This window comes from Amblyomma maculatum, chromosome 3, assembly GCF_055883805.1.
Source record: "Amblyomma maculatum isolate TAMU_Amacu chromosome 3, ASM5588380v1, whole genome shotgun sequence".
Lineage (NCBI taxonomy): Eukaryota > Metazoa > Arthropoda > Arachnida > Ixodida > Ixodidae > Amblyomma > Amblyomma maculatum.
The window spans coordinates 191,334,435-191,360,324 of NC_139346.1; the positions used below are offsets into that span (position 1 = coordinate 191,334,435).

Below are 25,890 nucleotides of genomic sequence, written 5' to 3' on the forward strand. Positions count from 1 at the left end.
GAGGGAGTTATCTCTTATAGGCTTTCCTTTCTGTGAATGAAGGTTGCTACCCGCCACGTATATAGAGGGATAAGGTTTATCAGCCTGTAGTGCTGGTTGTCACTGTCACGCGTCTGTGGCTCTTATCTTAAGTGGTGGGCTGGAATCCGTTGCCCACTTCTGGGAGACACCTGTCCTTATTATTCTGCACAGTAGGCTGCAGTTGCTCCTGTTGCTCAATACTGCCCATTACTCTTATGTAGATAGCCTTTCTTCTTCCTTATCTGAAGGGTCAGCTTGCCTTCATGACTCAGATCATTTTGTGTGTAAGACACTGAATTACTCTTAAAAATTTAAAAGCTGTCCCCATATTGTCAAGGGAGTTTTTTTTTTTTTTTTCTCACCGCAGAAAAGCATAATTAATGCAAGTGTTTATTGGTCAAACTGCATGTTTAACATGTATGTGTCTTTCCTAACGAACTTCCTTAGATCACAGCACGGCAACGCATTTTTTTATTATTATTTATTCGAGAAGTTTGCCATCAGGCATAGTGAAAAAGGGAGCTGGAAGTAGAAGAAAGTTTGAAGCAGTTTAAATTGGTCTTTTTTTTAAATATTCGCAGAGATTCCCGATAAATTTATTTTCTGGTGTCCACTTGCGGTAGTCACGTTCAAGGTCCCACCGCAGCCTTACTTGGGTAGCACTGTCTGACGCGCGGATACCGTAGCTACCGTAGCTGGGCAGGTCCACAGCAGGTGTTTAATATCGCACAGTTCCGGCGAAGCACCACAATGCGGGCATTTGTCGGTGACTTGAAGCCGTTTGTCACGCCACCGATGATGACCCACAAAATGGGTCAGAGTGGTCAGAGCCGCTCCTGCCCGAGTGAGATTACGGGTACCCTTCTAGCCACCATATTACGGGGGAGAGGGTGCGCGCCACTCTTGCGCCTGTTCGCGTCTAGCGTGGAGAACTCTATGGCGTGGAGGAAGGAAAGTCTAGCAACGCGCACGGCGAGTGAGTTTCGGATTCGGTGTTTTCGCGATCATCATCGTCCAGTATAGTGTCCGCCAAGGGTCCTTTGCTAAATACACCCTTCCGTAGAAACTCTTCATCGATACCTCTAAATAAATTCGTTATCCCGTATTTCTCGAAAGCGCGACTCCGGGAATGCTAGTCAAGCGTCCGCGATTCGGCTGCAGGTCTTGGCCAGCATGGCTGGAGAGATCCGTGCAAAATGCCTAGTGCTGCTTTCGCCATCCCTACATCGTGCGAGATGCGATCGAACTGCGTCCTGTCGCGTGTGCGTCGCGAGCACCGTGGTCATTCTGTGGCCGCCGGGGGTGCGGGATCAGCTTGGGGAAACCGAAACCATCGCCTCCTCTTGCTGTAAGCCTGATGCTGATAGCGCTCAATAATAACAAGACTAGAACTGCAAATTTAAGCCGAAATTTAATCTGACATGGTAAAATCGCGGAAAGTCCCTCGTATTATACGCGGGTTTTTACGGTACTGCAGTCGGGAATTTTCGGTTATATAAAAGGTTATTATAAAACATTTGCACTGAGCTGGGTTTAATTAATGAATTTGTTTTAAATTTCTTGTGTGTTTTTACTTGCAATGGCACCGGATGAAAAAGAAAATAAAACACATGGTGCCAGAAACATTGAAGTTGATTTAAGTTAAAAACTCACCTCGTAGTTACGACTTCTTGTGTCCTATAGTAATGCTGGTAATGCTAACATGCATTCGAACTCAGTTAATTTGAAATCCCGGATAATTTCTTTGCGTAAATTTGAACAGATAAATCGAAGCGGCGGCCTGGACCTACTCGGTTAATTCGAATGTTTGGGTTGCTATACGGCAGTGCGCCCGGTTCCTATTTCGCCGCAAACCAGTGAATCGACGGCCCCTAGGAGCGCGTGAACCGACGGCGAAAGGCGATGCCGATGCTTGACATGGCGTAGCTTCCCAGCCCCACAATTCCCTGCGCAAACACACTGTAAAGGCCATTATTTCTCCCATGTGCCATATACGCCGAAGCGCGCGCCTGCAGAGACGTGGTTCACTGCAGTGCAGACGCTCTCGGCACGTCAAAGCACCTTCCACCCATAGCAGCGACAGGGCGTGACCCCTGACGCGGCCATTCTTGTTCCTTACCTACGATACAGACGTTCGCCTTTTCTTTCACTGGTGTGCTGCGGCTACATGATTAGTTTACCGGCATCTCGGTTGTTACGTGTTTTGTCCCGTAAAGTTGAGATATCTTCAGAAAAACGACCATCCAAAATTTGGCCGTCCTGGCCATTTCGGAGTGTCTGGTAGCATTTGGACGGGCGGACACGCTCCGACGGCGCCCGTCTCCGGCAATGCGCATATGATGTGTTTCATGCATCAAAATACGTAGTTAGCAGATCAGATGCACTGTGATCTGAAACTATCTGAATCCGAAACTACACGTTCGTGCAGGTATTTGATGCGGTCCATTCGGGCCGCACTCGAGTGTGTAAGGAAAGTGGATGGTCGTTTTGCTTTTGAAGCGAGAACTTCACTGTGCTAGCAGCGGCGAGTTTCGCGTACGCTGGAGTTGGACCTTCAGCCGCGTGCCTAGCTGCTCGCCGCCCGCTTCTCCGCACGTGTGGTACACGGAGCGTGCGGCCATGCGTGCGGCGCTCCATTCTTCTTCTGCTACTGCTTCGCTTCTTTTACTTCTCCCATCTGCTTCTTCTTCTTCACACACCTGGCAAACTTAATTCATTTGTACCACCGGTCTCCCCGGAGCGCCATGCATGACATAGGTATGCGCCTCACTGCTCACGCGCGGTGCTCTTCAGCTGCTGCGCCGTAGGTGGGGGTATAAGCCGAAGATCAGCCGTTCGCTTGCGGTCGCTACGCTCGCCTGTAAAGCCGAATTTACACTTCCTGCCGACATCGTTCCCCATGAAGAAGCTGCACATAAGAAAAATGAAGCTGAGAGAGCTCTACGAGCGATGGAAACTCCCGAAGAGTGAGAAGAGATATACTAACTTGCAAAGTGACGACGCGAGGCGGCGGAGAACAAGGTGCGGCAAGAACAGCAACAGAGAAAGGATTCGGTGTCATCCATGACTACTATACTGATTTCGCGTTGTGTATCCTAGGTTAGCCGAGTTACGCTACTACCAATTTTTGATCTTAGCTGGCATCGTAACGTCCTTATAATTTATTCCCTTAAGTTACGCGAGCGCCGCGATGCCAGCCCGCGAAAACAAAACAAAACAAAAAAAAAACAAAGTTCGACAATAGGACTAAGCTTTCGTTTTTTTTTGTTTTTTTTTGGTGTGGGGGGGGGGGGGGGGGGGGCTGGGTGTATTAATTTTTACTTTTTCTTTTGCCTGTGTCTGATTTTATGCTGCATTTGCTCGATTCAAAACCTGCTTAATTTGAACAATTCTTGTGGTCTCAATGACTTAGAATTGACAAGGTTTTGCTTTTGTATTCTACTTTTATTTAGTCTTACTGATATGCAGGTTCCTACAGGAGAGTGTTGAAGAATAATTTTATAGAGTTTTTAAATCAACCTTTGTGTTTTGTAGTTTATAGTAGCATGTTCCTCGTGTTCAATCCTCCATTTTAATTTGTCTTTGAGATCAATTAAGTGATATTCTCTATAACATGGTGCTTGTCTACTTTCTTCACATTATGCTGCTTATATTTTTGCCATGCTAGCTCCTACCGGTAGCTCCTCCTAAAATAATGTGCATAATTACCTGCATGAATTTAGCATAGCAAATTGTATGATGCAGTGATGTGCATATTTTCAGCCCTTTACCTACGAAATTATTTTTCCACAAGCAACAAAGAAAATGCATGTTTTTTTCGGAGCAGTAGCGCAAAAAGACAACGGACCAAGAACGAGTAGACACACACAGCGCTAACGTCCAACAACTTTATTGGAAGCAAATGCACAACAATTTTTACAGGAATCATTGCCGTGTCATCCAAAAGCATGCGATAATCAGCGGGAATGTAGGTAGGCAATCTCTATTTTTGAGCCTTATTTGTTGTCTTTTTGCGCTATTGCTCAGAAGTATGAACCAACAAGCCCAAATTTCAACATTGCACAGGTTTTTTGCTTATTTTGATCCTACAAAGAAAATAGATGACAAAAAAGTGAAAGGCTTGGCCTTTACATGCATGAAGCACTAAAATAAATGATTGAAAATGCAACAAACCGTACAGCTTCCCTGCAAACTGTTTGCAGCAGTTCGACTTCTCCGCTTATTTTTCTCAGCAGTTTATGTTGTGTGTAAAAATGTCATCCTAAAAGCTTGCTCTCATGTGTTGTTATAATAAAAAAAAAGTGATCTGAAGTAACGACTTCTATGAAGGAGACAGTCTAACAGCTAAAGGATTGAATTGGCTTGGCAGTCTCAAATCGGTACCACGGTCAGGGCCATTATCGTTTTCTTCACGTCACATCTGCATTTATTTTTGAGTGCCTGTCCTTTTTCTGCCCGCTGTCTGGTTGAAGCGAATGATGCAGTGATGTGAAGGTAGTACAGAAAGGGACAAACAGTGAGACCTGGCGCTGACACCATTCCTTTCTTATTTTTGTTGCGAGGCTAGAGGTTTTCAGCCATCAGGCTTGCATTTTTTTTCCTCTAGGTTCATATGTTGATGGCAGCGAATGCTACAAGCGCTGAGGTAATGGAGCTCATTATCACTGCAGGGTCGGAACCTGTGTGAGTGACGACATATCCAGCTAATCTTCAGGGGTAGCAGTGGAAATTGTGGAGACGAACCCAGCTGGTCTTTGATAGCAAAAGAGTTAACAGTCTTTCTTCATTTGTTTCAGAGCTTGGTGTACCTGAAATCTTTGGCCATTGCCAGTGATGTGGATGTGGGCATGGCTGTGAACCACATGTCTGTGGATTCTTTTAATGTAATGCTTTTCTTCTCTATGGGTCACTACATCTGGGCCGTGCCTGTCAAGGTCAGTCCAAATTGCTGTATTCGTTGAAAAGAACAAAAAGTTGCACTAGTATATCACCTACTGTATGACCATACTAAACAGTAATATGGTGAATTTTTTTCTGAATGTTACATCAAGTGAGCCAGTATACTATACAGTTCCCTGGCCTTGTTTTTGCTACTGTGGAAGTGCATCAGAAGGAAAAAAAGGGTTCGAAAATAGTTAATAGTGAACTCCTTCCATAATAACAGTCACACTTTCTGTTGCTTCTAGAATTATTTATCCACTAGTTTGCTAAACTGGCTGTCAACTTGTGAGGTTGTTATCAAAGGCCAGTAGTCGTGGTGATAAATGAGTATGTTTTAAGTAATTGAACAATGTCAGAATTAAGTTAATATCTGTAAGTGTAATTTTTCTCCTGGGTGTAGGAGAGCTCATATTGGTGCAAGCTAAAAGGGACATTGAAGGCAAATGGAAGTTGGCCAACAGTAGTTCACTATCATATTCCTCGTGATCATTTGAAAGGAGGTTTTTTATTTATATGTGAATAGGGCCCGGAAAATTAAATACAAGTATCACTGCTGCAGGCCTCTTTGACAAGAAAAGTGTAGGGACATCAAGTATGTTTTTCTGCGGCACTCTAGGCACCACCATCCACTTTAATAAGCGATCACAGAGTCCGTAGTTTCTTCGATGTCAGTGTCGACCTCAGAAGGTAAGCGTCGGAGAAAATGCAATATTTTAAGGTCCAAATTTCTCAGCGTGGGGTGCGTCTTTTGCTGCTAAACAGATACTACAATGGAGTCTCAAAAAACCAAACAATTTAATTTTATCAACAACAAGACTTGTGTGGAATCTGGTGGAATGCTTTAAAGCACTCCACCAGACGGTAAGCACTGAACTGAATCTGTGCCCTGTGACATCAACTGTGGCATGTAATGCTTGCAATGCTGAGACTTAAGGACGTCCTCCCATATGCCTTGTGTACGCAGCTCATCATTCTTCTGGCATTGCTGTACAAGCAGTTGGGATACAGCGCTCTCGTCGGAGCAGCCACCATCTACGTCCTAGCACCGCTGCAGTACTGGGTCTGCACCAAGCTGTCTGAACTGCAGAAGGAGTCTTTGGTACTGTGAACCATCATTCTGATCATTTGAGCAAGGATTTTTTTTTTTTTATTAGGCAGCTTTTGTTAATGTCATATACTGTGAGGAGCAAAAGTGGGGAACACAATTCGAGCTTTAGTTATGCTTCTTTGCTTCATCACTTTGCAGCAGCATCTGCTGTCGAGGTAGGCAAGGGAAGGCTATTTTTGTGTCACTCCTCTCTGGTAAAAACAATGAAAAGTTTTGATTTAGCCAGCTAGCAGAACGTGGTATGGACACCTTTTTTCTTTCAAGAGTATGTGTATGTTTGTGCATGTGTAGTTGCAGTCAGCAGCAAAAGTTCATGGAATGCATTTACTTTGGAACAAAATGATTGTAATACTTTATGCTCTCCTGCTACTGATACCAGCACATGAAGCATGCGTGCCCCTGTGATACTTGTAAGCATTTGAGGTAATTGATTGGCATGTATGAGTTCAATGAAATAAACATTAAATGTTTTTTTTCTTTTCTGTACACCTGCATTTTATAAGCATTATAAGTGTTTTATGCATGCATGCACGTATGCAATGTTTCTCCCATAACTTGAACCAGGCTTCCAAAAGGATTGGTACCTCTTTTCAAGAATACAACTTCAGCCACTACTGTCATTATTATCGTATGCTGGAACTTCAGAAAGCACACTTCAAAAGAGTCAGAATAATGTGTGTTTATTTTGGAAGCACTGCATATATATTTCAGTGCATGTACTAGGCATAGATAAGCCGGCAAAGTGTACTTCACCCCTGTTGGGTTTATTTTCCTGCACTATTCAGCTCCTATGAAATGGTCCGCTTTCATTTGATGCTGGCTGATAATGATGCTGATTGATGCTGATAATAATTGCTGCTGTCAGTATTTTTCTTTAGAACTCACAGAGCTTAGACTGATACCAACTCGCAGTATGTGGACCAAGAACTTACCTAGACAGGGGAAATCCAGAAGACGTAGCTGCTGCCTTTTAAGCTGGCTTATCTTTGGCACTCAAGGCTTGATCTGGGTTAAGAGTGCCTTGGAGTGTGAACACGTACGGGTGTCCAGATAGGTCAAGTGGCACTAAATGGGCTACGGACACCTGTAGCTTTGTTTTCACCAACATGCAACTTGATAAGCAGCTGCAAAGAGCTCTAAATTGATGGCCTGGAGATATTTGCAGCTTAGCATTGGCCAAAAGCTATCTCTCACATGACTTTTTGATACCTGCCTTTTTCTGCTTTCGTCACTGGTTTTTCTTGTGGCTCTTCTCACTCTGGAATTAGTACTTGATAAAAACATAACCGGAACTCAACAAATAAACAAGCTTTTGATATTATCAGAGGAAGAACGTTAGTGGACAATGGACAAGGATGAGGCGGACACGCACGTTTTTGAGCGCTTGTGTGTGTCTATCTCATCGTTGTCCGTCATCTGCTAGCATTCTTCCTCTGACAATGTTTAACCAACTCACCCTGCAACATACCTTGCTCAAGTTCTGATATTAGTTTATTCTAGGTGCTTGGCTGGACTCCAGGCAGTACTCCAAATTTCTAAAGTAGCAGTGGTCGAATTAACAGTGTTTTACTGTTTTGCATAGCATTGTAATTGTGACGTGATCAGCATTCCACAGCTACTGCAGGTTATTCCTTTTGGATCCAGTGCTTCCATAACTAAGTGCTTGGTATTGTAGGAACGGTTATGATTGACAACTCTAAACTATGTCTTGTGTTCATGGAGGCTACTCGGAGAACTTAGGGGCAAATATTTCGATCTATTTTACAAATAACACATCCCTTTCTTTTCACACTATACTGCTCTTAGCTGAAAATCCACTTGTTGATTTGCGTGTTTGTGAGTGCGTAAAGCAGGAAAATGTCTTAAACTGTAAATTTGAGAAACTCTTGTATGTTGAGCACAATAGACACACTTTAGCTCTGTGTTTGATGCATGATAGTCTGAGTTTCTTATGAACAATAAAACACAACACAATGTGAGTGGTAACTACACTCATTAAAGGGACATCTGTTGCACAAATGTAGGATACGAGGTTTTATTGGCCTCAATGGAGTGGAAATGTGCTGATGAACTTTTCACACAGATATTAATTCAGAAATAACTGCATTTTATGTTCTTGGCACAGTATAGATCACAATCAGTGAAACTTTATTTGAACATTTAAAGTAGATAAAAAATGCTGCGTGCTATTTTATGTGAAATGCAATTATTTAAATACATGAACGACACAGTGTATTTCAAGTAACGTTGACCTGTAGGAGCGTAGAATGTCAGTAACATTTTGCGATGCGTGCTTTCTTTTCTAGACCATTTCAGATAAACGAATAAAACACACAAGTGAATTACTCCAAGGCATCAAGCTACTGAAGCTTCATGGCTGGGAGAAAGTGTATGCCAACATGGTCAAGCAGATTCGGAAAGAGGAACTCGCAGTTCTCAGAAAGGACGCAATATTTGTTGCCCTTAACAGTATGTCAACATTTGAGTCTTGTATTTTATGCAAATATAGTTTACATCTTCTTCTGTATTAGACTTTTTCATGGCTGTTATCAGTGACATTGTTTTCTAAATACGCATCTTTTTTCTTGAAACTTGTTAGTCTTTGTAACTAGAGAAAGCCATCTAATGTTACCAAGCATGTCGTTTCTTTTTATTGTATTTTCACAACGTGTGTTCCCATGTCTTGCTTAATCGAGCAGTTCTTGTATTAAGGCTTTTTCATTTTGGTATTCAGGCTATTACTTTTTTTTTCCAGCTTTCATCACACAGGGTTCGGCCATCTTGCTCACGCTTGTGGTATGTATAAATATGACATCATGCCAAGGAGACATACAAAGGGAGATAGTAGCCACTAATACCAATGAAAAGATTGGGGTTATTGGCTCCCTTCTTGTATATCTCGTAACGAGCCCCTCACTTCTGTTATTTTTTTGCTGATCGTGCAAGGAAGTCATTACTTGTACTCTGAACTGTCTGATTGTGCTGCAAGTTCACAGGTTTTCCAGAAGTTTCAGCAGTTTTTAGTAATCTTTCAGTACATTACATAGCAACGATAACATTATTTCATTAAGTCGTTTTGGCGCTCAAAATTGACATTGTTTTAATGCTTTAGCCATGATGATTGCTCGAGTGCTGTCATGAGGTAGCCAGAAAGGGGCTCACATTCTGCGTAAATGAAGGATGCTAGTCATGCTTCATGTCCACATTGTCTTCTTTCCTTCTTGACCTTGCTTGACCTTGCACGGCACACTCATCAACATTTTCATTGTCATGCTGTTGTTGTGTGCCATTGTTTGTAGAAAGAAGTTATGCTGTCAGAAATGTAACTGGCTGTTCTTTGCCTCATACTGAATGCAGGTTGTTGTGTCAGCGCATGCTTGCATATTCTTGGCTTCTTTTTCAGACATTCTCACTCTATTCGGTTATCGAAGGAAGACCACTCACACCATCGCAAGTGTTCTCCGGCCTAGCATTGTTCAATCAGCTCACTGTTCCACTGTACATCATTCCAGTTGTCATTCCTATTGTCATCAATGCCGTCGTGAGTAGTTTTTATTTTTATCGTTGTCATGTCCTCTTTGATATGTTCTGGCAAGGAAGTCATATAGTAGGAAAGAATGCAGGCTTTTTTCATGGCTGCTCCTAGGGGAATGCTGATAAGTAATTACTCCCTTATTACAAAACTCCACCTTGGAGGATACTCCTAAACTTTGGACCGATGTTTTGAGTTGTTGATGAATTCGCTCTTGCCCTAACCTTTGATTTGCTGGCAGTCCTGGTTGACTGAGTTGCTAGAGCGACTGTCCCGGACAAGTGGTGTTCTCAGGCTCAAACTTCAAACCTTCACAGATACCTCTTCCACTACGAAGTTTCTGAGAACTAACTGTATGGCTCCTCTTGGGTGATGGCTTCTCTTGGGTGGATGTGTATGAGTACATAATTACTCTATTAATATAAAGTTTCATTGAATCCCAGGCTTGCCCTCATGTAAAGGAGGGATGGTGTAATTAACTCATTTTAGCAACTATTTAACAGCCAAAGTACGCAGAGAAACTTAAAGTCTTGCTTTGGAATATCTGTATCTCCAATCTTGCTATGCATCACATATTATTGATTCATTAAAAACAGCAGCCTTTGCTTGTTTTTGTCTGAAATTAGGGCAAAAGGTTACTCTTTTCTTTGTTGTCAATTAGTTGCAACAGTCATTCAAATGTCACAATCTCTCAAAGTCTTTTGAGGAGGCATAGGTCAACTTCCTATGAACTCCAAAGATTTTAATTTAATGTTAAGGCTTCATTTTGAAAATTGGCAATGCAATTCATTTTCTAAGTATGCACAAACATTGTTTCAGGTGAGCACAAAGAGGCTGTCAGAATTTTTGAACCAACCTGAAGTTGGCTCCGATGCACCATGGCGAAAGAAGGAGGACGAACCCAGGGCTACGGTTGAATTCATCCCAGAGAGTGGGAGTGTTCTGGTAAGTCCATCTGTTGACTGCCATATTTTTCCTTCAGTGTTTTTGCCATAGGGCTTATTTTTTAAGTATTACCCTTTGGTCTTGAGGAAAGGGAGGATGTGTTGAGTTTTTGTGCAAAATTTTGCATCGTTACGAATGTGTGTGGTTATATAGCAAGTGTTCATAAACTATGTTGACTTTTCCACTTGCTAATTTAAAGCATCTCTTTATATTTGAAAACTAGGTTTCTTATTTTATGACTTTCTAATCCTCATTTCAGCATTCCAGTAAATACGTATCAAATTTCGAATTTAGTTATTCTGAAATTATACGTGTTCTGTAACCGAATACTGTATGGGCCTGTCAAGGCTTACAGTATTTATAAATATTAACCAAAGAGATTTGATACACAGGTGACCGTTATGCATTGGAGCCACATTCAAGGCCACAAATGCCGCATACATTTGCTTTTGGCTTCTGTCACTTCTTTAGTTTCATAACTTAAAAATGTACATTAAACCAGTATACTGGTTTGATTTGTTTACAAATAGCTGAGAATGCAACCAGCACTGAGTTTCACTCTCATCCTTTTCAGCTCAACATCAGGGACAGTGAACTACTGGAAAAGTTCTTGGGATCTGCAGAAGAGTCGGATGTTTTCCTGTCGGAAGCCTATTCTCCTATTGACAGCCCTGCTGTGATCAACATGAACCATGCTTATTTCACGTATGATATGAACACCAAGATACCAATCCTCCAGGATATGAACTTCACAGTCCCCACCGGTAAGAAGCTGTTAAAGGCGAATCTGCATGCCTGTCTCTTTTTTTTTGTAACAGTGTAAGCGCAACAGATAGCAAGCGCGTATCTGTTGCACAGTTGCTAAAAGTGATAAGATCTCAAGTGTGCATGTGTTGCTGCTTTTATAGAATTGTTCTGCATACTTTCTAGGGAAGCTCACAATTATAATTGGACCGGTTGGCAGTGGGAAGACGACTCTCTTGTCTGGCATGCTGGGAGAACTGACTCCCTACAAAGGAACAGTGCAGTGGGCCAAGTGAGTAGCTTTTGGTTCATTGTTAGTGTTTATGAAAAGCAGTTTAATTTCATGTTTTCGTTGTATCTTTTTTTTGCACCATCTGATACGTCGTTTGTTGCGGTACTCTATTTAGAAATTGTACATGTCATAATCTATGTAAACAAAGCACTTCAGCTCCAGCTCTGACATAGGTTACATATAGAAAATGAAGCCACTGGGTTGCCAATGTGTCGTGAATGTTAGTTTTGTTGCTGAAAACATTTATGTTAGTGTAATTAAATCAGGCTAGCACTAAGTGATATACTGTTCGGGCTTTCCTGGTAATGCTGCCAAAAAAAAAAATGACTGCGGACCTGGTCTGGCATTGTTTAGCTAATGTATTTTCAGTCATCTTAAGCTTTAATTCGGGCAGATTTGTATTTTAACTACATGCGAGACATTGAATACAGCAAAATTAGGCTCACACATCTTTATTTTTTTTGTCAGGCATGAACCTAAAATAGAATTTCATGCTTAAAAAATATTTCGGAATTGTATTTCAGTGCTAACCTGAAGTGAAAATTTAGTGTTTAAAGCTTACTCACTAAACTGCCACCTGAAGCTTTTACTTGCGGCCTTATATTACGTCAGTGAATGCTAATAATAATTATTAAATTTAAGTGTTTCCTTGAGAAAGAAACGAAGTTGAAACAGCTCTGTACTGCAATAACTAATATGCATGCTAAGATGAAAAACTGAAAACATATTTCTTTTTTTTTTCTTTCTCTCTTCTAGCACCAGTTGCATTGCCTATGTACCACAGAAGCCATGGCTGTTGAATGCTACCTTGAAAGAGAACATTCTGTTTGGGCAGCAGTATGACGGTCGAAGGTGCGTCACTGGTGCCGATGTACACACCAAGGGAGCTGGTGTAGTATTCTATCATTCTGCACTGCTCAAATCATACTTTCATGCTAGCCTTGGTGTGTGAATCAGGCATGCTTTCCATAGCCATAAAGAAAACTGCAGATAAATAAATTCTTCAGGTGCCTCCTCTAGCTAGCCCATTGCCTCAACATTAGGTACATGCATAACCTCATTGCATGCATAATACACATTACTGTTTACACTTTATATTCTATATATACAGCGCGATAAACGGGACAAGGGAAGAAACGCAACGACAAACACAGCGCTGACTCTTGTCACTCAGCGCTGTGTTTGTCGTTATATGTTTCTTCTCTTTTCCCGTTTATCATGCTGTAGATATGAAAAGTCATCACCAACTGGCCCAGCAATATACCTCGTCGAACTGCATTTTATATGTCGGATCTTACAGCAGAGCTCACTGGACTGCAGGTACCACCAAGTCATTCAAGCTTGTGCATTGCAGCCAGACATAGACCTGTTGCCAGCACGTGACATGACAGAAATTGGTGAACGTGGCTTCAACCTAAGCGGCGGGCAGCGTCAGAGGATTGCTCTTGCTCGAGCCTTTTACTCGTCAGCAAAGACTGTTATTCTGGTAAGTGCATGTAACTGCTCACTGTAGGTTAAGGGCTTACAGATCTTTAAATGCCAAAGCAGTGTAATGGGCTACGTAGCACACTGAGAGAAAAATTCTGGACTAATTTCAGCACATGGTTCTCAACATCTGCCAAAATGTTGGCACATGAGCATATTTGCATTTCTCCTCCATCCAATTTCCTTTAATGAGGGGAGGAATTATGTTTCCTCATTCTTTAACCGTGCAGTTTAATATGCCTGTTCCTTGTACCCCTGTGCTATATTATTGAGGCTATCACGAGAAAGAAAAGATTTATATTGCTTACTGATTACTTAGCTGTTGTTTCTGCTGCAGTCAGCCATAGCGAAATAGTAGGCCTGGCCAGGTGAAAAGTAAAGGAGAAAATGACAAACGATTTAGCACTTCAGTTTTGATTCAAGGCTAAGTTTTCAAGGTCAAGCAAGCCTCAGACAAAAAATCTGTTTTTGAAATTGGTGAGCAATTTACTCGTTTCCCGAGCAATTTTATAGTGTGCCTTACTGATACCGCACTATAAAATTTTGAAGCTGCTTAACACACTCTAAAAGAGAGCGACATGCATGGAAGTTGGTGAGGACAGTGACATGCAAAGTGCAGTGTGACAGAGTTGCAGTTAAACACTGGTAATTTTCGGCTGCTGCGATGGAGTGGTCTAATGCTGTGGCCAGCGAAGCTTACCTGTTCGCACAGCCATAGGTTTGTAAACCACTAGCAGCCACAGAGTATGTTATTCTAGTTATTTTAGCTTCAACTGCTGCCTGCCAACTACCGCATATGAGAGGCCAAGAACCAGGCAAACTTCGATGAAATCAGTGAATGCGGTTCCTAACTGCGTTCCAAGCAAGGGTCATACAAACAGACGTTGGCGAAATCATCGAATGCGGGCTCTGCTGCTTGTATAGCACTGAAAACGTGCAGATGGTTCATAAATGACACAATAGCAGGAAAGGTCGACACACACATGTTCATAGAGGATTAAGTCCGCAAGGCTTTATGACTAAGCGTGTAATTACATACATTTCTTTTTTTGTTTTTTTTTTCAGGATGACCCCTTGTCTGCACTCGATACCCACGTTGGTATGCATGTGTTTGAACAGGGCATCAGGAACCTCCTGCTTAGAAGGCATCGCACTGTTGTTCTTGTCACCCACAAGCAAGAGCTGCTGATTCACGCTTCAAAGGTGATGGCTCTTTTCTCTCATTGCATGTTGTGGGACATATGCTATGGTCCTCTAGAAATGCCATTACTACCTTACTGTCAGTACTTGTCTTGAGCTGTTGGCAAAGCCTTGTCAAAAAAAATCTTATAAGCTATTGCGGTTTAGTTAACAGCACACGCAGCACAAAATTTTGTCTGTATATTCGCTGCACAATTATTGTACACTTATTTCACATGCCCGTGCTTACATTTCATATGTTTTGCATTTAGCGCCTTGTTTGGGCTTAATTTTATGATCACTTCATATCATCAGTCACATCCAAGTATTACTTATTTAGATGCCTGTATCTTGTGATCTTGTGATCACATGATACAGAAGAAGAAGATCTTGTGATGCCTGTATGCTCTGTTAAAGAAGCCTTTGTAACACATTTTGAATTAATCTAGGGTATGCTATCATACACTCTTTTTATGCAGTGGCAGTTTACATCTGTGATCATAACACGTATTGATACTAAATTTTGTAATGGTGTTCTCTCTCTCTTAAAATTATAACCTGTAATTCTACCCTTAGTGATGCAGTATTAGCTACTGCTTTTGAGCCTGAAGTGTGCAAGGATGGCAAAAAATGAAATGGAATTCATAGAAGGGATACAAGGGTGTTTTAACACAATTGTGTTAAAGGTCCCATTATTCAGCATTGTGAGCGAAAAATCACGGGCATGGCGCTGGCAAATGGTAGCCGGCAGCTGGCATGGCCGGGCACTGATTCTTCAATGGTTCTTGCATTTCAATGAGACCACATGATATCAGAAAGTGTGGAGGAACTGCCAACTTAGGTCGCTCATTTGAGGTGGGAAAGTGGAATAAGAATTAACCTTTCACCACTCTTGGATGCCAAATCAGGCACACCACACCTAGGCTACGCAGGCTCAGTTAAAACAGGACCCTATATGTCGGGTGGTCCCCTACGCTACGGAATCATACCCTTAAAGGCGGAGTTTAAGCTCTCCAACAATTTTTTTGCTTGCAGGTGGTGATTCTGGAGGGGGGAAAGATTAGGTGTCAGGGAAACCTGGTAGAGATTGAAAAGCTGGAGCCAGACTTGGCGACTGTGCTGAGTCGTTCCACCAAGAAGGAGGCTCCGTCTGCCAGGGACAACACCACCAAGGAGCGCCACAAGCTCATGCGCATGATTACCAAGCAGTCCCTCTACTTGGCCAACTCTGGTTCTACACAGGTAAGCCTTCATGACATTTTAAATGACATCGTTCACCTGAACAAAGTCATATTTCTGAAAATGGAGACTTTGCTGCACTCTTGAAATTTTGATAAAAAAAAAATCTTTTTCTGGAGCTCAAACTGAGAGTAGTAGGTTAAGAATGATGTTGTGAACCCAAATTTATCGAGGAGCAAGATTATCAAAGCTAAACTTATTAAAACAGCATTGCTTTCCGCATTTAGTGCTAATTGTAGTACTTGTTTTGGATGCATACTAGGCTCACCCTTGAAGGTTTTCCTTCACACACAGTGCTTCAAATATTTTTTCGACAAAGCTAGAAATAGCACTTCTCATGGTGTTCTCATAGTTAATCCTGTCATCTTCAGGATGTTCGATCACAGCCACGCCCCGTGACCCTGAGTCGTCAGCTGTCACACGACCCATCAAGCCCACTGCCACTGCACGACCTGAGCAATGATGAAGCCAGTGCAGTGCCACGCGGTGCCCTTACGCCAAGGCCCACTTCGGTGGGCTTCAGGTTTGGGACCAGTACTTCCACAGACAGCATGCACTCAACGTCAACTGCTGGCTCCAACACTCCATCACTCATTCGTGGTGCGTGGATGCGGAGCCCTCCATCACGACTGAGCTCACGAGTTTCGAACACAGCGGAAAATTTCATTGAGGAAGAGGACGAGGACGAGGATCACGAAGGGAAGAAAAATGAAATGCTTCTTGCAAATGGCACTGATCAGCCTAGAGAGGATGGTGAGCATGAAATGAATAAGCAATAATTCTGGCTTTTTACAGCACAGAATCCGGCTCACAGTGCTTCGCGTCCTTTTGTAGTCAACAGATGTATTCACTAATTTTACCACCTTTTAGCTGGTGTACTGTTTCTGCATTGTTTCTCGTGCTCTCAGTTGAAAGCACCTGGAGTGGATTTGAGCAGTTTACATGTACTTACTCTTACACCATAGCAATGGCAATGAATCTCATTTCCAGAATCATTAAGGCAGCACTTGCAGTTAGCATAAAGGTGTCTGCTGAAATGTTGGCAAAGGAGTGGAATATGACCTTTTCATTATTTGTCCTTATCAAGGTCATTGTGCTGCTTGTCATGTGTGGCTGATCATGATTAATTATTATGGCGATGAATGGACCTTGGTAGATAATATGCCCATCCGAATTTTACTCGAATTATTGGCATTAGTCATTCGGCCCACTTCGAAAGGAACCTTGTCACTAGTAGTGTTTGTTGTTTAAATATCATTCTCGTTTCCGGACCTGCTGTTCTTATTTGAATAGAAAGGGAATTGGTGCCGTTGGCATGACGGTATATTCACCTTAGAAAATTAATGCAATTGTGGTGCTTGAAGTTCATACAACTTGGCTAAAGAGACCCCCATCGTTTTCATTTGCCACACTGAGTTGTTTAGGTTAGAGCAGAAGAGTGGCAAATAATATTATAAAAGTACTTATGTAAAAAAACAAACTAGCAAAGCATTCAAAAGTTTCTACATATTTAGTATGTGAAACATTAACTATGTGTACTTTGCACCTGATGTTTGCTAGGGCTATTTCAGTTTGAACAGTCGAGGGGCTAATATGTTGCAATGCATCATTGTATGATGAATACCTAAAATGCCCTTGCATGCTTCCTAATGATGCTGTCTCTCCATTCTAAACAATTACGTGCTATTCATGTCATTCTTAGGCCTGCAGTGTTTTTGTTCAACTGAATATGAACTGGCATCCTATTATGTGACTTTGGGAACCCAGGTGCAACTGGTCCTCTTCTGAATGGGCCTGACTCGCTTGCTCTTGTTGAAGAGGCCGAGTGGAAGGTGATCGAAGAGGAAGACCGGGAGCAGGGGAAGATACCATGCTCGGTCTACATCGCATACATGCGTTCTTGCCGTTTTGTGCTGGCGGCATTGGTGTGCGTTCTGTTTGCGGCAAACCAGGGGGCCAGGCTCGGATCTGACTTCTGGCTCACCGGCTGGTCGGAAGCGTCCAGAGACATCAATGCCACTGTACCAGCAGCTCAGGTTGGTCTGTGCTGTGTCTCATTTACATGGCAGGTTAATGCGCATTTCTTATTGGGGGCATTGAAGCACTGCTTGCTGGAGCTGTTATATATATTATCTTTGTGCATCTCTAAAACCTTTCCGTCTTGTCTTGGCATTGCTGCATGCTAAAGGTCCGTGATGTACATGGTGCGGTGTGTTCCATGCATTCCGAAATGTACAGTATCTTCACATTCAAAAATGGGCCACTTGTTTCATCCTTAACCTCCCTCTGGATTATGCAATAGAAGCATCAGGAAAGAAATGAAGCACAGCTGTCGCTATCCCTGGCCGATTTTGCGAGTGAACTGCTTCTAATGACGCAGTTTTTGCTACAGATCTTCGAGGATAGACTACACACTGCTGTTGATGGCAATCACAGAGTCCCTTTAGACCTGTATTTTGCCGCCAGACAAACTTCAGCAAACTCAGGAAGAGCCGTAGAGTCAAATATTGCTGAGAGCAGAAATCTTATGAAGTTGTTCTCTGTTGTCCTTTTGAAGTTCTCAGACCACCAAATCTGTTTTTGAGCCTTGTAGCGAAACTCTTTCCTCAACCCTAAAACTCAGTCTGCAAAAGGATATTAAATGAGAAAGTCCTATTCTCACTTGTGGACAAAATGAAAATTGGTTATGTAGAAATGAAATGCATGTGCAGTTGTGTCATTTCTTGGTGGACACCTCAACTGCCTGGTGAGGGAAGGGAGGAAAGGAACATATAAGTGGAAGTAGAATGTTGAAGTCTTTAACATGCATCGACATCACACACACAGGTGCTTTTGCATTTCGCCTTTACCAAAATGTGGCCGCCATAGCCGGGCCACTTACGAAAACCTTAATTGTTAGCACTTTAGGCGCTGTAGGTGTTCAGTTATACTAATGAAAACCAGACCTCGTGGCCTGCAGACTTTTGACTGGCTCCTCATGCATACTTCAGATAGTGATTCGGTGTCTCGCAAAAATTTGATTTATCAAAAGCACAGAAAGTACGCAAGGATAGGTGCCGTTCTCTTCACCAGATGATGTCATGTCATTGTGAAGCCTACTGCGTCTAACCTGTTTGAAAGATCTTAAATAGTGGGACACCATGCGGAGAGCTGTTTTCCATGTTTCTTATTCTTGTTTCATGGCCAGAGGCACTGAGTAACGTGGTGAAAATTGCAAACACTTTATATAAAATGCAGGACGAACTGGCATGGAGCTACCTGATGGGCTACCTGGGCCTGTCCCTCTTCTGCATCCTTCTCTCACTGGTGACGAACATGTCTGCTCAGCTTGTTTCCCTTCGGTCGGTCAAGGTTTTCCACAACACCATGATTGACAATATTGTCCAATGCCCTATGAGGTACGTACTGTGCTGAATTTTGCTCAAACAGCTCCCTAAGCTGCTTCATTATGTTTTGGCATAACCTTTACAAATTAACATATAGATCGGGTCAACAGAAGTTATTGCGTTTGTTCGTCGTCATGATTAGTAACAAACAAAAATGCTAGGTGTGTCTAGAAGCAGCATCCCATAGCGGTCTTGGGTGAGCCAACCTCTCCACAAATTGGCTGTCATTTCTGGTTCCTGACAAGTCCGGTTAGTTGTGTGCACCACTTCCAATTTGCAATGATTAGGGCTTTTTCAACAAAAATTTTTGTTCAGTTTAAAATTTTGGTTCCATGTAATAAAAGACCATTTTGTCTCATATTTCGTTTTTAAGAAATGTTTGTTAGTGGTTAACTATTTTCTGTGAAAAGGGGGGGAGAAACATGCTAAGTATATTTGTAAGGCTTTTTTGATTTTGAATCATTTTGAGTCGCGTTGAAAGTGTATGTATCAGCATAACCGCTATATTTTGATTCCCATGGGAAACTGCTGACACTTCCACCAGATTGGATATGGTAAATATTTTTTATATTTGACACAACAATGTGTCAAAGCAGTTATATTCTCAAATATGCGCCCATTTCCAAATAACTTCTTGATGTAATGCTTTTTTTTTTCCTTGCAGATTCTTCGATTCCAATCCCATCGGAAGAATCATAAATAGATTTTCAAGTGACATGGGAGTTATTGACAAGGTATGGAGTGTTACAGTATGAATTGCATTCACTGAGTGCATTACATGTCTTTGGCTTTGTGACCTGTTCGTTCAAATTTATCATTTCTTACTTATGTCTGGTGGTATATCTTTGTGGACTTATTAGATAGCAAGGTCTTGCTTTTCTGCATGTGAAATTCATTGTAGCATACAGTCAGTTTCTTGTTTTGTATATTTTTTTCCTGAACTGAAATGTACAATTGGCAACAAAAGTTTATGGAATGTGCTGTACGCAATCGAATCGCTTAAAATGGCTGAAAGAAAGGCATTTTCTTATATAGTATTTACATGCTCCATGTATCTACTAGTATCAGTACGAGGCAATATGCGTTAATACAGTAAATTTCTCAGGCACGTACATATCACGCACTTTTGCTGTAGGCTGTATAAATAGCATAGATATGTGAATTAGTGTCATTCAGACTTTCGTGGTGCGATCAGCCCTTTCTTGCCCAGGTTTTCATTTCATTTATTTTGCTTGTCACTTCAGAATACCAGCCCACCCACATTTTCATTCTGTGCTCCGTTCTTGTGCGTGCTCCCTTGCAGAAGCTGCCGGTCACCTTGCCCGTTCTGCTGCGGTTCCTAATGCTGTGCATCTCGGCCATCTTGGTGGATGTCTTTGTGACACCCTACTTCCTGCTGGTGGTAGTGTTTGTTGTGGCAGCCTACTATTACATTCAGTCATTCTTCCGGCACTCTTCAAGGTGAGCCTCTCGTACATCCATTTCCACTACTGTTAACAGTCACGTTTTAGTGTTTAGTAGAAGGAACAAAATGTTCCTGGAATTCAGATATCCGCAGAGATCATTACTATATATGTGACTCATTAAGCATTCCAAAAGATACCCGGTGAAGTTGGCCTGCGCAAATGCTTAAATATTTCTTTAGAAGTTGAACTTGGGATGGCTTCAAATTACTTGTGAGTATGATACGGGATGTGCCTCTAAGGAAAAGAGAAAAAGTGTCTTTTGACTTTGCTAATCTTCTCTTTCGCACTCTAGCTGAAATAATGCAGCAATGCAGAGTTGGGAAAATACTGCACTTATCTTTTATGAAGAAAGGATGCAACATCCTGAAATGAGCATTACCCCTTCATTCACCTCACACTAATTATTCAAGGCTCTCAACTACTGTGCTACATCGTAATTCCGAAAATATAGAAAATATGGCCCTACACCTTCATAACATTCGATGTCAAGCAGAAGCAAAGCATGAGCGCAAAGATGTCACATGCGTAACTATATTAAACGCCAAAACTCTGACGTCAACATCCATGCTGATCAAAGAAGTGATTCAAAACATACAACGTCGACTACTACTGGAAGCTAAACCGCATCGCATTATGGTACAATCCCTCAATTACAATCTAAACATTACAGTCTGCTTGCACTGGATACTTGTCACATTGGAATCAAGAGAAACGAGTAAGTTTATTAATATGTCAGTGAAATTAATGTCTGGGCACCCTCGATTTTCCAACCCAAATGTAGCATAAAGGGAAGACGCCATAACATACAAACAGTAAATAGCTGAACACTACCAGATCATCAGTGAAACCCACACAATATTGTCACGCCCATTACGTGACCACGCAGACCTTTTGAAGAGCTTGACAAGTGAGGTTCGCACAGCCAGCGGACAGTGACACAAGCACCACCAGCCAAGGTCCTGCGGAGTGTGCACACTTCGATCTCTTCTTCCTTTGCCTGGCTCTCCTGAACACTTCTCCGTAACAATATTGCCTCAAATGAATGCATCACTGAACACAGAACACGTTTTTTTTTCCTCCTCCTCCTTCTTTTCTGTTGCATTTCTCGTAGGAAAGTTGAAAGAATTATTGGTCTCATTCTCCTTTCCATGTTTTTCTTCACATTTTAGGGAACTGCAACGCCTTGACAGTATTACAAAAAGTCCAATATTTTCCCACTTCTCAGAAACATTAGCCGGACTGAGCACGATCAGAGCCTTCAGGTAATCTTCAGCACCGTAAAAAATGCTTCACGCTTTTTTTCTTTACGCTCAGAGGCATATTTCGCCCTTTAGTTTCTCACGTTGCTAACTTTTCCTTTTTTCTGTGCACTCAGGGAAGAGCACAGGTTTGTGGAGAAAATGAACGAGCACATCAACGACAACAATTTAGCCTTCATCATGGTCAACTGTGCCAACTGCTGGCTCGGGATCTCATTGGTGAGGCTGGTTTATATTTTTTTTTTCTCCCTTTTTTCATTTCTTTTTATTGTAGTATCTCAGAGAAATTAGCCCAGTTTTCCATGCCCACATGCTGCTGCTGCTTATCATAGTGAGCTTTTTAAAGTAAGTGCTATCTGGCAGATTTCATCAGTGTAAACCATTTACCTAATACTGATATGTAGCTTATAATTCAGGCAAATTTCATGGTTTAGAACGAGGTGTCACTGACCTATCCACAATGGCAGTATCAGTCTTACTCCCACTATTAGCATCCAGAATACACCAGCATCTCTTTTCTCTTTTATATGATGCATGCTCTTTGTCCTTTTTATTTCTTTCACTTCATTCATGCATTATCAATTTCAGGACTACTTAGGTGGTGTCATCCTTTTTCTGGCAACTGTTTCTTCTGTAACGGCTGCAATTACAGGAACAGCCAGCTCATCGTTTGTTGGTATTGCGATGACATACACTCTGCTCGTAAGTGCACCCTTCTTGGAACCTGTGTTGTTACCTGGCTGTACTGTACACATTCGCTTAACATTAATTGTTCACGGGCTTTTATCTCGAGGCATTTCAGTGTGGTAGGCCTGCTGTAGTTTTAAATTTGTTGTTTCCTCTTAGGCAGCACAGAATGCTTTTTGCCAATAAAGTGCGATTTTAAACTCCTGAATTCTGCGTGCTTCCCACAGCGACATATGTTGTTGGCCTCTGTCAGGCGTGTGCTGAACACCGGCTGCCTTGATTAAAGCACTTTTCAGAACTCTCACCAACATGCATAGCATATGTTGTTATGTAGTAAATTTGGGTAGGTGTGCTACTTAGCTTTTTTTTATGATTTATTAGCCCCTGCTCTCCTTCAGCACACTTTACCTAATTTGTTGCTTTCTATCTTTTTCTGTATTAATATATATATATATATATATATTTATTTATTTATTTATTTTTATACACAGATGGTCTTTTCATTGATACCTTACATTCGGTCATATGCCTCCTGCACACCTCAGCACATTACAGTCCACTGATTAATTCCAAATATTTGCAAACCCCTGTTAAGTGAACTGAAATTGATCATGTTCAAACTTAGTGTGGACCAAGTTCACTCCTAGTCATATAAAATATAAATCTAGACATTTACTAAAGAATTTTTTTCACCTGTAATTTCATTATACTATTACGTGCGAAACTGATGCTTTTATAATATGTTGTGCAGGTACCCATCTACCTGAATTGGCTTGTGAGGCAAGTTTCAAATGTGGAAATGTACATGAGTTCGGTAGAGCGAGTCACCAAGTACTGTCAGCTTCCCATTGAACGCATCCCTTCACCGGTTGATGGTGAGCATTTTTTTCTTTGCATGCTGTTCTGTTGTATCATAGGTCACAGAAAATAACAGCCACTATTAACGCTAATAAGAATGGTTCCATGGCCGTTTTATATATGGTTGGCACACAATGGGTTCTTCTTTATTCCTTTTTTTTGTCACACATGCACTATCTTGTATATGTCTGGCTTTCTATGCAAGTTTGGAGCTGCTAATGACACAGCTATCTTCTAAGTCCGTGTAGTCATGGGATTCTACATTTTTCAAGTGTATTAATTGAAAGGAAACTCTTCTTTTCTTCTGCAGATGAATGAGGTCAAAGCAGTGCAATGCTTCACTTTCTTCACTATGGCGTTATAGGATTTGATATTAGCATGACCTAAATAGTGTTGAGAAAAAGCACACGTCAGATGTTTTGCAAATGTTTCCAAACCCGGTCACCATTGATCATGAACCTAGTGAATGTAGAAAAGATTGCATTCTGAATTTCTCAGCTGTGAGCCCTTTCTGTCTTGATTCTTGGGTGCACGCTTTTGGTTGGTATATCTTTACACACAGTCATGCACACTTCACTCTCTCTCTCTCTTTCTCAATGAGAAGTAAAATTCAAAGTTTTAGAGTGTTTTGTAATTGTGGCTTGCATTCTCTGCTTAGTGCCTGTCGACTGGCCCAGCAAAGGGGAAGTGCGTTTTGAAAAAGTCACCATGACCTACGAGGCAGGACTGGACCCCATACTGCGGAACATCTCAGTCACTTTCGCACCCGGAGAAAAGGTGAGGCTTTGAAAAATATGCATTTCATTGGTCCCTCTTTTTTTATTACTCATGTTTTTGTTAAATAAGAACACAGGATCTGAGGTCACTGCTACACTGTCACGCATTCTTTGCATTCTGAGATCAGTAAGGTCGCAGTTTTGGTTTCAGAAAAGTATACGCCTCTGTGTAGCTTCCAAAACAAAATGTTCCGACTTAACAAGCCCTTGAATTTAATTTTGTTTCTTTTCGTTGTGGCAAGAGTGGATCAGTTATACTGGCTGATTCATGTATGTATTCCATGCCTTGCCACCATGCAAGATGTATCTTTGGCTTAACCTGTAGTAGTGCATGAAATAAATGAGCTGCTTGGTAATTAATTGCACGGGGCAACTCTTTTGTTGGCATTTCTTTCCCAAGGTTGGTATCTGTGGAAGAACTGGCAGTGGCAAGTCGTCTCTGGTCATGGGTCTTTTCAAGATGGTTCCCATCTCAGAAGGGAAGATTTTCATTGACAACATTGACATTTCCCTGGTGCCCTATGATGTGCTGCGCTCTTGCCTCTCCATCATTCCTCAGGAGCCTGTTCTCTTTTCTGGAACAGTAAGGTTTGTGCGATTGCATTTAATAAAGTGCTGCCGATTCTGTAATCTTCATTAAATAGCGGTGTTTATGGATAGGAAATATTTATCGCCACTAGTTTTAGTTACAGATTGAGCCATGTTGCATAGATATACAATGGGGCTACTCAGTGTAGTTTGCTTTACATATGTTAATCACCATGAGTGAATAGTCATATCGGGAGCTTTTTTATGTACTCATGAGCTCGGTTCAGAAGTACTCGGACAGTGTTGCGCAAATGGGTCATTTCAGGATAACATTAACAAGCAATGCTAGAGTCGTTAACGTGGGAAGACGGGCTAGTTGGTCTTTGTACGACGAATGCATACTGAGTGTTCGTCCTGCGTTTTTCGCGCTGAAAAGAATGCTAGGTTCACAACAGCTGGTGTCAACCACGTAGAGTATCTCTCATTCAACAAATTTTTGTTCGCTTTGGCTTGCCCCTCTTCTTTCTGTTCTTCATCTCTTCATCGTTTTCTCTTGTTTTCTTCCTCCTCCTCCTCCCCCTCTTCTTCCTTTTGCCCCTGTCTACTGGGAGCAGGATGAAATAATTGTAAGCACTCTCGCAATCTTCATACTTCAGTTTGGTGTGCTAGCATGTGTGGTATCTTGTTTGCAATTAGTGTGCATATCTTTGAAAATATTTTCTTCATTAGAATTTATCTCTGTACTTTGGTACTTTTAGAAGGTTCCACTACATTGATCTAGTGTTTTGCTAGCAGTCTGAACGGTGCTGCTATTGTTCATTATCAGTCAACACATTTTAGTGAAAATTATTCTGATCCTCACAGGTATAAAGAATTTTCTCTAGAACAGGACAATCGTGTAGCTTTTGCAGACAGATGTTTCTCCAATTTCTTTTTATCACATAATAACTTATTAAGGTCCATGGATTGTTACAGAACAAAGGCACTCATTAACTTTTTTTGGCATTTCTATGCTTTTTGTAACTTTTTCTGCTTGATGCAAACATTTGTTGTGACTTCATCCTTAAATCATTTCACGGCTCTGCAGGTCTAATGTATCTACAGGTTGAAAAGAAAACCCAATTTCAGTTTCTTTTAATGAAACATTTAGGAAACGTAAAGGCTACACTGCAGGAGTCTCTAAAGGAAAACTAATTTCGCTCACAGACAGAGTGCTGCACAAACATTTAGTTAATTAGTTAATATTTAGTTCAGTTAGTTAGTCTAGTTAATTTAGTGCACGAGGGCCCCAGTTATGTGTGTGACCACTGCAGTGCTCATTCCAGTCCTGTGTTGTGCAAGAGCAAGATTACTTTGCTTGTTTAGCCAAATGCACGTTTTCACTACCATGTCATGTTTTGCTTCACTTTGGGTTTGAGGCTAGTATTTCAAGGTTAGGCTTCAG

At 41.6% G+C, this 25,890-nt stretch overlaps 1 protein-coding gene across 2 annotated transcripts in view; it reads left to right on the forward strand.

Annotated features, from left to right (window-relative positions):
• LOC146197279 (ATP-binding cassette sub-family C member 9-like) overlaps positions 1 to 25,890 on the forward strand; it is a 33,374-nt gene that overhangs the window by 4,314 nt on the left and 3,170 nt on the right. For both annotated transcript variants that reach the window (XM_084599083.1, XM_084599084.1), the window contains exons 6-28: positions 4,818 to 4,955; positions 5,927 to 6,061; positions 8,377 to 8,539; positions 8,826 to 8,866; positions 9,474 to 9,611; positions 10,422 to 10,547; positions 11,122 to 11,311; positions 11,478 to 11,583; positions 12,340 to 12,435; positions 12,904 to 13,069; positions 14,134 to 14,271; positions 15,283 to 15,489; positions 15,858 to 16,239; positions 17,254 to 17,522; positions 18,724 to 18,884; positions 19,537 to 19,606; positions 20,176 to 20,333; positions 21,508 to 21,600; positions 21,714 to 21,816; positions 22,186 to 22,299; positions 23,036 to 23,159; positions 23,801 to 23,919; positions 24,319 to 24,506. In XM_084599083.1, coding sequence (XP_084455209.1) covers positions 4,818 to 4,955; positions 5,927 to 6,061; positions 8,377 to 8,539; positions 8,826 to 8,866; positions 9,474 to 9,611; positions 10,422 to 10,547; positions 11,122 to 11,311; positions 11,478 to 11,583; positions 12,340 to 12,435; positions 12,904 to 13,069; positions 14,134 to 14,271; positions 15,283 to 15,489; positions 15,858 to 16,239; positions 17,254 to 17,522; positions 18,724 to 18,884; positions 19,537 to 19,606; positions 20,176 to 20,333; positions 21,508 to 21,600; positions 21,714 to 21,816; positions 22,186 to 22,299; positions 23,036 to 23,159; positions 23,801 to 23,919; positions 24,319 to 24,506 — 3,425 coding nt within the window. The remainder of the gene's footprint in view (positions 1 to 4,817; positions 4,956 to 5,926; positions 6,062 to 8,376; positions 8,540 to 8,825; positions 8,867 to 9,473; positions 9,612 to 10,421; positions 10,548 to 11,121; positions 11,312 to 11,477; positions 11,584 to 12,339; positions 12,436 to 12,903; positions 13,070 to 14,133; positions 14,272 to 15,282; positions 15,490 to 15,857; positions 16,240 to 17,253; positions 17,523 to 18,723; positions 18,885 to 19,536; positions 19,607 to 20,175; positions 20,334 to 21,507; positions 21,601 to 21,713; positions 21,817 to 22,185; positions 22,300 to 23,035; positions 23,160 to 23,800; positions 23,920 to 24,318; positions 24,507 to 25,890) is intronic.